Source organism: Nansenia antarctica (genome assembly GCF_963989245.1).
Source record: "Nansenia antarctica genome assembly, chromosome: 13".
Taxonomy (NCBI): Eukaryota; Metazoa; Chordata; class Actinopteri; order Argentiniformes; family Microstomatidae; genus Nansenia; species Nansenia antarctica.
The window spans coordinates 14267375-14279865 of NC_137683.1; the positions used below are offsets into that span (position 1 = coordinate 14267375).

The 12491-nt window shown below is 42.2% G+C and overlaps 1 protein-coding gene across 2 annotated transcripts; it reads left to right on the forward strand.

Annotated features, from left to right (window-relative positions):
• Nucleotides 1-905: 905 nt before the first annotated feature.
• itgb1a (integrin, beta 1a) lies at nt 906-11831 on the forward strand (the record flags this gene model as incomplete). Of its 2 annotated transcripts, none has more annotated exons than XM_080544255.1 (15): nt 906-972; nt 1427-1512; nt 1975-2194; nt 2529-2699; nt 2852-3090; nt 3410-3565; nt 3677-3772; nt 4304-4393; nt 4561-4701; nt 4803-5005; nt 5510-5748; nt 6216-6438; nt 7475-7704; nt 8192-8358; nt 11766-11831. In XM_080544255.1, the coding sequence occupies 15 exons, from the start codon at nt 906-908 to the stop codon at nt 11829-11831; spliced, it is 2394 nt and encodes a 797-aa protein (XP_080400381.1). The 2 variants fall into 2 exon arrangements, with proteins under 2 accessions (XP_080400381.1, XP_080400380.1); XM_080544254.1 differs by lacking the exon at nt 11766-11831 and adding an exon at nt 10697-10774.
• Nucleotides 11832-12491: the final 660 nt, after the last annotated feature.

Genomic DNA, 12491 nt, shown 5'->3' on the forward strand with positions numbered 1-12491 from the left:
CACACGTAAGGACACACAGTAAGGACAGCAAGGGATTTGTCTTCAACATTTAAAAGCACACTGACACATATCGTCTGGTGTTCTTAAGACAGATTCTTAGGGTCTTTCCAACACTGGTTGCACATTTTAATTTAGCAAACTAAGACCAGATTGGGTGTCTGCACATACTGTAGGGCGTCTTTCAAATTCAGTTTGTTGGTGCCAAAAGTGTACATTATTTTGTTGCCTGTTTTACAGCCTGTCATAAAACCCTATAATGCTATCAGTATAAACACATGCACTAGGCGATGGTGACTATACAGCATTATCCTATAACTATGCAAACCCATCAATGCAGAAAGGCCATTAGCCCTACTGTTTTTAGGAGCTGTGGGCTCAGCGTAAAAAGGGGATGATTCTTTGACCTGGCTGAACAGAAGGCCTTTGTTCTGGCTGGAGATCGATGGACATGGCAGGAGAGCCTTTGACCTGAGGGAGTCTGAGCTATTTACAGTAGGAAGGGGGGGAGAGGGGCGGGGAGACTGCTAGTCAGGGGAGAAGAAACGCCATTATGAGAGGAGGTTTTTATTGAATTAGCCCCTAGTTATCCTGTGACTGACTGAGAATAGAAAACCCCTGCAACTGGATAGTTTATCGCTTCCAATTATAGCTGCTCCATTTACTGATGGGATTTATCATCAATATGAAGCACTTCAGCTACAGTATGAGGGGCCTTTAGTCAAATAAATTGTGAATTTATGCATTTCGTGATTTCATTTCGGGCTGATATTTCTATTGACTATGAACTGTAAACACCATCTTCTCAGAATTCGCAGCCACCCGTTAATGCAGTGATCTGACACACAGTGTTTTTTTTTAAAACTTATACCACGGTTTGTCTCTTTTTCTTTTCTTTTCTTTTTTAGATGGACCTGAAACTGCTTTTGATATCCATGCTGTTAGGAATCATTTGTTACACCAATGCCCAGCAAGGTAAGTTATCTTATTATTATCATCCTAATCTCTCTCTAGTCTCTGCTACTATCTCTATCTGTTTCTGCTCTAGCTAACCCAAACCTTGTTAGACAAATCAATTATTGAGCATCATCAGTATTGTGCACCCCTGTCTATAACAATACATCATACGATCATATTTCTATTGGATGGCATAGTAAATGTACAATACAGAACGATGACTACCTACGTGATGTACCACTAGTGACACATTGCTATGATGTAATGATGTCGTTAACCAGAAGAAGCTCCACCGTAGTTTCTTGGTGCGCAGTACAGTACATAATGGGAAGATGGAATATTCCGTCTCTTCGCTGGCTCCAATTACAATGAGCCCCAGTGTTCCAAACCAAATGATGAGGCAGAGGCTTTATTTTTTAAGGACTGATTCTGTGCCTTTGCGTCTTTCCAACCTTTGTTTTTTTCCATCTAGAGGGGAACGAGTGCATCAAGGCCAATGCCAAGTCCTGTGGGGAGTGTATCCAAGTTGGAGCCAAATGTGGATGGTGTACAGACCCAGTATGTGGATTTGAGTTGACTCTTTTTACTCAGAACGTTAAAAAAAAACTCAAAACGGGTTCCTATGTGAATAATGATGTTATGCCAGTATTCACGTAGTTACAGTATTTATGTAGTTATTTGAATGAGAGGCTATAGAGGATTTAGCTACTGTATACCCTTTGATAACGGAACAGAGGTGTTGTCCATATGGGCCTGTGTTTTATTATTGCTTACTTGACTGATTAACAGGACATAAAGAACGAAGTAGGCAGGATGACAGCTCTAAATTCGGTAGCGAAAGCTGCATTTTCTATCAGCCTCAGTATCAACAGAACTAGTCTCAGTGCCACTCAGAACTGTACAACATACAATGATGTTCCAAACAAACCTCTGTAGACACGTACAGTGTTGTGCTGAATGATAAGTGGGCTGGGGGTCTAGTGAAGGACAATGATGGACCTTCTCTCTTCCTCTGAACAGGACTTCTTGAAGCAGGGGGAGGCCACTTCCACCCGCTGTGACGAGCTGGAGTCCCTGAGGAAGAGGGACTGTGTCGCCGCTAAGATCGAGAACCCCCGCGGGAGCCAGAAGATCCTCAAGAACTTAAATGTCACCAATCGCAACAAGGGTGCGGACAAACAAAAACCAGAGGACATCACTCAGATCCAGCCCCAGAAGCTCAGGCTTAGCCTCAGATCAGGTTAGAACCCATATCGTATATGTTAATTGCTTATATATATATATATATATATATATATATATATATATATATATATAACAGCCATCCAAAACAACCAGATGTTGAACCTTTGTTGAAGTAATGCTGGGGCCTGTTTTGGTGTTAGATTTTTGTGCTTCCACGTAGTATCCATAGCGTTATGTAATGTAGCTTAGCATAGTTCAGCTCCACTTTCTTTCGGAGCTGAATCTATCAACTGTACAGAAGTAATAATGATGTTAGGAAGGAGGGAGTACTCCTTGTACTCGTGTGTGTGTAAAGGACAGAGCTCACACACCTGCATCTGTCTCTGAAGGTGAAGCCCAATCTTTTAACTTGAAGTTCAAACGAGCGGAAGATTACCCGATCGACCTCTACTACCTTATGGACTTGTCGTACTCCATGAAGGACGATCTGGAAAACGTCAAAAATCTGGGCACCAGTCTGATGTTGGAGATGTCCAAGATCACCTCTGATTTCAGAATCGGTGAGAAGCCGTGCTGTACAGGTTCTTTAAACACCTCAAATTGTTTATGTCTCTTTGTTTGTCAGCACTGATTGAATATACAGTAGCATAGTTATGAAATGTTATTAGTTACACAGTTACATAGTTATGTCTGTCTATATTGTGTTGTATAGGCTTTGGCTCGTTTGTGGAGAAGACTGTGATGCCCTACATCAGCACCACGCCGGCCAAGCTGTTGAACCCGTGCACTGGGGACCAGAACTGCACCAGTCCCTTCAGCTATAAGAATGTCCTGAAACTGACCAGCCACGGGCAGAAGTTCAACACACTGGTGGGCCAGCAGCAGATCTCTGGGAACCTGGACTCACCTGAGGGGGGGTTTGATGCCATCATGCAAGTGGCTGTGTGTGGTGTAAGTATACATGTTTTTGTATCTGAAAAGGAACAACCTTCAAAAAGCCTTTTTGCTATGTTTTTGTGTTCCCTGCAAATAAGCTTGAAAAAGCTCTACCTCGGCATTTCACTGTTCGTTCGCTCTAGGATGTAAACGTGCGATTTCATGGGGTAGCGCCTCAAATAGTCTACCGTTCTTGAAATAATACTTCCTTCGTCCTCTCTACGTCTTGTCATTTCGGTTCCGGATCTTTCCGTAACCGTTGGACTTTGCTTAAAGGGTTTCTTTTTTTACAATCTGGTTTAATGGGTCGTCACTCTCTCTCTCCACCCCTCAGGATCACATTGGCTGGAGGAACGTCACCCGTCTGCTTGTGTTCTCCACTGACGCTGGCTTCCACTTTGCTGGAGACGGGAAGCTGGGTGGGATTGTACTGCCCAACGATGGGAAATGTCACTTGGAGAACAACATGTACACAATGAGCCACTATTATGTATGTATAGATACTATCATACGTTTAGTATTATCCTAGTGTCCTCTTGAGGTCTGGAATGTGGATATGTCGAGATCTGACATGATGTTCTCTTGCTCTGCCCTCTTACAGGACTACCCCTCAATCGCCCACCTGGTCCAGAAGCTGAGTGATAACAACATCCAGACCATCTTCGCAGTCACTGAGGAGTTCCAGCCTGTCTACAAGGTTAGACCTTGAGCTAAGCGATAAAACACAGGTTCTGTCGATGTGTAGAGACTGCATTTTTATTTCCAAGTGTTAGTGCTTTTGTGGTGGTTGGAGGAAACCCAACTCGTTAAAGAGCACATGAGTGTGTACCTTTGGTTTCAGCATCTGCTCCTTATTTACAGCAGCAAAACTCTGGATCTCTGATTATGTTCTTCTGCACTACTGTTTTTTTTTTTAAGCCAATTAGATTTCTGAGGTTTCATCCTGTCCCTTTGGTTATGTCCAATCAGTTCAATGTATGCTCGTTATCAATAGAATAAGAGTTGTAGTGATTTACTTGATTTCACTGTTGATCTTGGATCTCTGTCACAACATGGAAAATGTTTTTTAGACTTCACCACTACGTGTTTGTATAAATCAGCTTCAAACAATGTTTTGTTCATTGCTGGTCTGCAGTATTCAGCGATCACAGGGTTTACCCTGTCATAACACAGCTACACACATCATTTACTGAATCGTGTTCTCCCCCTCCGTGTTTTCCTTCCTCAGGAGTTGAAGAATCTCATACCCAAGTCTGCAGTGGGCACACTCTCTGCCAACTCCAGCAATGTTATCAACCTGATTATCGACGCCTACAATGTAAGTATGGACTGATATTTTTACTGCACTTCCTTGAATCGCTTGGACTGTTAATCCCTAAAATAGTAGGGATGTTTCCAATCCCTATAATAGCAGGGATAATAAAATACACAAGGTGTATATATTAGAGATATATTAGAGATATCTTTCTGTGCTTTCTATTGTAGTCCCTATCGTCAGAGGTTATTCTTGAGAACAGCAAGCTGCCAGAGGGCGTCACCATAACATACCAGTCACGCTGTAAGAACGGAGCCGTCGGTGAAGGAGAGAATGGCAGGAAGTGCTCCAACATCTCCATCGGCGACGAGGTAGGAACAGAACAGAACCAGCCAACCATTTGTTTTTGGAAATGCCCAACTTTCTGAAGTGTTTTCAGCTCTTGGACCAATTACTGTAACTGTGTCTGTAGGTGTCTTTCACCATTAGCATCACTGCTAAGCAGTGTCCTAAGCAAGGCAAGCCTGAGATCATCAAGATCAAGCCCCTGGGCTTCACAGAGGAAGTGGAGATTGCGCTGAGCTTCATCTGTGAATGTGACTGTCACAAAGATGGGATCGTAAACAGTGAAATTTGCCACAATGGCAACGGAACATATGAATGTGGTGCCTGCAAGTAAGTCTGTATGTTTCACCATCTGAATAAATCTGAATCACTCATCTTACAAACACAACCATACACCGTCGTATTGATTGTAGGATTTTTGTACGTTTATTGTTTTTAATTTCCTTGACACAAGCTGTTAATTAATGACGCAAAGCTAGTTCCTGTGAAAACAGCCGATAAAAGTTGATATTATGTTACACTGTGGCTCATACATGATTAATTTTTTCGAAATAAGCACGTCAAAGTTGTGTTTGTGTGTGTACACTCCTCAGAGAGTGCCAATATATATATATTTCAATAGTCTATTTGATCAAATGTTTCTTTCATTTATTTTAAATTATTTTAAAAACAGGGGTGCAAACTTGTCACCTTTTAGCCGTTTTTACCTCAAAATACCTTTGTTTTCAGGCAAAAAAATAAATAATTGGTGATGACCCAAAAATGTTGTCACCTTTTTGGGCCATCACCAGTTTGCATCCCTGTATTTATTTACTTGATCCTTTCCTCTCTCAGGTGTAACGAAGGGCGCATCGGCAGGCAGTGTGAGTGTAGCACCAACGAGGTGACCAGCGAAGATCTGGACAAGAACTGCCGCAAGGACAACGGCACGGACATCTGCAGCAACAACGGAGAGTGTGTGTGCGGGACCTGCGAGTGCAAGAAGAGAGAGAACCCAGAGGAGCGCTACAGCGGGAAGCTGTGCGAGTGTGACAACTTCAACTGCGACCGCTCCAACAACAAACTGTGTGGAGGTACGTAGGTTACACCTGGAGACAGACCTGATGCTGGCCAACCTCCTCAGCACACAGAAGACCTCTCTGCAAACACATGTGATTGCTTGAGATCTAATGAGCCGTCCCCCTATTAGATTAGAATTAATTTGTTCTTATTTACTTATATGAACTTACATTTACAGTTGTTCATCTAGGTCCTTTGATCTCCATTTAATCTAGAGAAATAACTGACTATTTTTTTTGTTTGTTTGTTATTTTTTCTGAGTGGGGCAGTCCCACTCATATTTTTCATTTTTATTGACAGAAACAGTAGAGATTTAGACAGGAAGGATGGGTGAGAGAGAGGAGGGATGACATGCAGGATATGTCCCCGGCCGGAATCGAACCGGGGACCCTGCGGTTACTTGGTCAACGCTTAACCTGCTATGCCACCTAAGCGCCCTGAAATAACTGACCTCTGACCCTGTGTTGTGTTGTGTTGCCAGGACACGGGCACTGTGATTGCAGGGTTTGTATCTGCGACGCCAACTGGACAGGAAGTGCCTGCGACTGTTCCCTGGAGAACAGCACCTGTCTAGCCTCGAACAAGCAGACCTGCAACGGCAGAGGCACCTGCGAGTGTGGCATCTGCAAGTGTACAGACGCCAAGTTTCAAGGCCCCACCTGTGAGATCTGCCCCACCTGCCCTGGAGTCTGCGCAGAGCACAAGTGAGTTTGGGCATCTTATGGCATAAGAGCATTGAAGTCGTGCTCGATATTTTAGCTCTATACTGTAGGTTTTTCGGTTGGGATGGGATTGGTCATTGCTAGGGGTGTAACGGATCACCTAACTCACGGATCGGATCGTGTCACGGATTTTGAGTCACGGATCTGATCATTTTTCGGATCAACACAAAACATATATTTTTTTTAATAAAAACAACATTTTCCTTGAATTCTGTAAAAACACCACTTTTAATGTGTGAAACAAAAAAACAACTTTCAAGATGTCAAAACTGATATATATATCACATATATATATATATATAACATCTATATATAACAACATATATATGCCTACACACCGTAACTTTCTTATCGACCTCCCTCCTTCCATCATTATTATAAGTAACAGGGAAGCCAAAGTGCTCCCATACAGGCCTTTCCAGTTCGCCAACGTAGCACTCGCCATGATACTTGTTGCTGTGGATTCCCAGCTTCACGTGGAGTGAGTACGTAACAGAGTACTTTTTTTGTGTGTTTACACAATCACCCAGGCTGCTTAGCGGGTGATATGACGTGATATAAGTGGGACAGAGATGAGTGAATGAATGTTGTTGTCAACTCAGTATGCATGCAGAGAGTGAGAATAAAGCGCACATGATTGTTTTTCTACCGGTTACATTTGAATGAATGAATGGTCTTTATTGTCATTGCTACAGTACAGGTACCAAACAACGACATTTAGGAGGGGTGGCTCCCCTGGTGTTAGGGGGAGGAAAAAAAAAAAAAAAAAAAAAAAAACGGGTTTGCTATTGATCCGCGGTACACATGCGTTCCGAACCGTGGAGGGCGATCCGAACGGATCACGGATTATCCGTGATCCGTTACACCCCTAGTCATTGTAGGCTGTAAAGGGGCTGAGGTGTGATGGAACATGTTGTGTGCTACTCTATTGAGTTGTCATGTCAACGTTCTCTCCTGAATGTTCTCTCCTCAATGTTCTCTCTTCAATGTTCTGTCTTCAATGTCCCCTCTTCCACAGAGAGTGTGTTCAGTGCAGGGCCTTTGGCACTGGGGAGAAGAAGGACACGTGTGAGAAAGACTGCAGCGACTTTAACCTCATCAAGGTGAAGGAGAGGGCGCAGCTGCCCCAGCCCGGCCAGGCCTTCCCCCTGATGCACTGCAAGGAGAGGGACACCAACGACTGCTGGTTCTACTACACCTACGCTATCAACAACACAGAGAAGGAGGTCTATGTGGTGGAAACACTCGGTAAGAGCAGGGGGAATTGGGATAGGCAGAGAGACTTTGTGACGTTAGAATTATAAGGTTCTATCTCCATTTTTGTCTGATCCATTAGGTGTCTATTAATGCCTGTGTGGTGTTATTTTTTTAAATGTTGAAATTGTTTAGTTAGTCATTAATAAAATACAAAGGTTCCATCTCACAAAACATAACGGAATGTAAAAACGTTGACGCTCAATATCTCTGAACTACCCGAAACGGAGATAGAACCTTAAAATTCTAAGCTCACGACTTGGGGAAAAAGTTAGGCATTCGGTTATTCATTTGGTAGTGTTATGTCTAGTGTTTTCGGGTGTTTTCCTGACCATGTAACCAGTCCAGTCAAAGACTAGCCTAGAACTACCGTCTGGCCTGGGCCCCAGGTCAGATGGTCAGTACAAAGTGAAGTCAGAGCCCCCTGGTTATGACACAAATGTAGTGACTAAGTTGCCGGCTGTGTGTGACCGTGTTGCAGATTGCCCGGCGGGTCCTGACATCATTCCCATCGTGGCGGGCGTGGTGGCAGGCATTGTGCTCATCGGTCTCGCCCTCCTGCTGATCTGGAAGATGCTCATGATCATCCATGACAGGAGAGAGTTCGCCAAGTTTGAGAAAGAGAAGATGAACGCTAAATGGGACACGGTAAGAGTGTGAATACCAGCGACCCTCAGAGATGGTGTCGATGATTCGATTCGATTAGATGACGGTGGATTCACACACCTATCTCGTCGGTCTGAATCAGGGAGCGTCCCCCCCCCCCCCCTAATTGGGTTAGTTTGGGCATACTGTATGTGAACACAGAAATCATCTGCCTAGAGAGGGTGGTCTCGGTCCGCTTGCAATCGCTCCACGGCGCGATTCGTTTGCAGTGAAAATGCCCATAAACCCACAAACCGAATACAACTAAATTGCTGTACTATGCACTGTCGAGACTTCAACACACAATATAATAAAACACTGAAAATAGATGACAGGTCAAACATAAGACGTAGATTTATTCCCAATGATTATTTCTATTATTTCTCATGGGACATGATCGAACGAACAAAGTGGTCACATGACCAACGTACACAACTTAGCATTATGTTATATCTGAAAAGATATTTCCAGAAGACATTTCATGATTAATAATGATTGGCAATGCTTTGCTCATCTCTGTTTAACAATCCATCATATCGCATCTTAGATTCTGTTAAGAATACCCAAAATGCTATTTCACCATGCCCTCACATTAAGATAAACCAGCTTGTGAGGAGTTTACGCTCATGCCAATAATAGCTGTATAATCCCTCTCATTAACAATGCATGTGAATATTACATATTGAGGGTAAACTCTGTGATAACCTGGTCATGATTATGTTGTTTTGTTTTAACAGAAAATGAGAATAGAGAATCAACAAAGTTGATTGACACACTGCAAATCAAATTCTGACCAATCACAAAACTGTTAGCAAGTACGTGGTGTTGGGGGCATAAAGAACCACAGCAGACCTGAAGATCGTTTGCTCTGTCAAGATTGCAGTGTGAACCCGAATTGAACCAGGTCCAAGTGCAAGATTGACACATTCTAATGCTTTTGTCCTCATGTTGGGGTCCGATGTAATGATCTGACTTGTCTTTCGAAAAAAATTGAATACATTTCAGCGTTGTTGGAAATCAATGACACATCGCTAATCAACTAACACAGCTTGTTTTGTGAGCCTGCTAACAATGTGAAATATTGTTATAGTTAACTAGGTAGCAGTGGGTAATGCACACCGAATCCATTTAGTTTGTGTTGTGATTCTCAACAACGTTGAAAAGTAGTTCCATATTTCAAAAGAAAAGTCTGACACTATTGGTTGCCGACATGCGGACCAAATGATAAGACTGTGTCACACCCAATTACAGGTGTGAATCAACCCTTAGATTCAACTTTATTGTCATTGCAGAGTACAGAGTATCAGACAACGTAATGCAGTTTAGCATCTAACCAGAAGTGCAAATAGTGATATAACACACAATATAAAAACATGAAGAAGCTATATCAAGAGACATGTGAGATATACAGTATGCTCAACGGTAGTCATCTATAATTTTACACTGGTTGCATCAACTTTTATGATTCAGCTTCATTGTACATGATCATACATAGCACAGCTATGTATCTTTTTTGCAGGTCTCTGACATGTCCCTCAACCGTCATGTCCTGAGTGAGACATGGATACCAGATGCTGTGGATATGGCCACTGTGTACTTACCTAATTACAAGAAGGAAATGGGCTCCTAAAGGAAACACAGAGTAGTGAATTATGTGCCGTCAACTGTTAATAACTCTAGCAGGCCTGGTAATGATTTCGTAAGATGCTGCACCACAGTCATTTTACTTTCAAAAGTCCAATTACACAATATAAGTCATATCACAGCAAACTACAACAACAGAGATGCCAGGGACATTTTGGGGGGAATATTTTGCTCCCTGTGGACATATTTCTCTTTTCCTGGGAGTGGCCATAGACCACCCCACCATTCCTCCTCTCTCTGAGGGCCAGGATAGTTTGGCTTGTGGTGCTCTGCTCCCCTCTAGTGTTGATTCACTAGCTATTACAGGCTAGAGGTTAGATTGTGGACAGTGGGTTTTTTGGATGGGCAGGGCAACGATGACTCAGTTTGTCCCGATCACTCCCAGGCCCTCCACATGTGTGAGAGCCTCTCTGGTGGCATGGGCAGGGCAGCTGAGGCTTCTGGGGCCTCTCATTATGGCCTACAAAGTCTGAAATACAGAGCTGTTAGGGGATTATAGAAATGTATGGAGATAAAAAAGTAATGTGCTTGGATTATAAAAGGGATGTTTTCCGCTTTTATTTCTTCTATTTCAGTTCTATTTCTCACATCTCTCATAGCCTGTCATTTTTCAATTCTTTACATTTATCTTCATCTATGCTTTTCCATTCTGTCTCCTCTGTCTTTTTCCCCGTTCTGAAACATCTCTACCCCATAGCAAGACAATCCCATTTACAAGAGTCCTATTAATAAGTTCCAGAATCCAATCTATGGACGTAAAGCGGCAGTTCTATAAGTTGGTATTGCTTTCCTCCTGTCTTGTTTTCCAGCATGGGCTTTTCTTTGTGTGTTTGTGTGTTTTATTTTACTCCATTTCAGTTTGCATTTTTATCATTCAGGAGCCAAAAAGGTCAGCTCAGGAAAGTGTACAGAGATTCACATGAGGGAATACATTGAACTCACACAGTCAATATAATTTCATGCATGTGTCTTTACACTTGTTGCTGGAGATCATACAGTAAAGTACCCCCTCTGGTTGTTGTAACTTTGCCTAGTGGGAAGTTTGCATAGAGATGCTAGGAATTCCCATATAGTTCACTTAAGGCACAGAATTTGTTCTGTATCATATATGAAGTGTTATCAAAATGGCATGTTCTGATGTTGTATCAATGTTTCTGCTAACAGTGTTTCCTGGTTGCCACACGAATGCTCTCTCAACACTATGCTGTTTACAGTACCAAGATATCCATGGCACGATCGGTTTTACAGAATGGACCTATCGCTAAGCCACGCCCCGAAATAGAAATTGTCCAATCATATCACAGCAAAAGTCACTACAGGCAGAAAACTCTGACAAACAACTCCCTAATATCTGATGGTGAAAAGCTTCTAGACGAAATATTCTTTAAATATCTTTTAAAAAATCTTTAAAAAACATGTCTATTACTTGCTGTGGTAAATCAGAAATCAGAAATTTGCCAACTCCCGCCATTGTAAGTAATTTAATGTCATTCAGTCACGGTCGGTGAGTCAGTCACTGTCAGTGAAGCGTTGTTTGTTTGTCTGAGTTGTCAAAGGGGGCGTGGCTTAGTGATAGGACCATTGGCAAAAGAATGTTCATGATCATTTGATCTTCTGAATTAAAGGCTCTGATTCTGCTGTGATGTGTTCGCCATGGTCTCTGATACTAACAGCCATATGATTGTCATGTGCCTGCCTCACATAGCCTACGGTGTGACTGTTATACAATATATAACTCTTTATTATTTGTCTTTTTTGCCCTCCAGGGTGAAAACCCCATCTACAAGAGTGCTGTTACGACTGTGGTCAATCCCAAATATGAAGGCAAATGATGGAGCTTCTGGTCTCCCAGAACAACACTGTATGCAAATATAGCTTTCGGGCATGAGAAGGATTTGGGGGGGGGGCTTTTTTTTAGCTTATCATTTCTTTTGTCACTTCAGTATTATCACATTACACTTGGCCACTATCATGTTATTTGTTTTACTAACAGCTTATTGTGTTAAACATGTACAGTATGTATATAGGCTACTTTATGTTGCATCTCTCATGCAGTCTTTAAAGTACTGGTTGAAATTAAGTTTTTGCCACAGGCTTTTAATAGAGACAATATCCATATGGACACAAACAGCTCTCTCTTTCTCTCCCTCTTTCTCATTCTCTCTCTACAACTTCAACTTATTGTGATTGTGTGAGTTTCAGACAGGACCTGGGTTTAAAGCATACATGCATTGTGGCGACAAAGTCTTTTTTCAGCTATCGGGTATCTTACAGTACATAGTAGTTAATAATGGATGAAATAATGGATATACTAGATTTCATCAGGGTAAAAACAATCTGGAATCACAGTTGAGGGTAGTTTTAAAGGTACATTACATATTTGTCTTTCATAAATTCATTAAATAATTCTAACCGTGTCATTGGCTAGCATGGAATGTTTAGAGAAGTGCAACTAACATGGGAAGCATTTATTGTTGATTTGTAAAAATGTG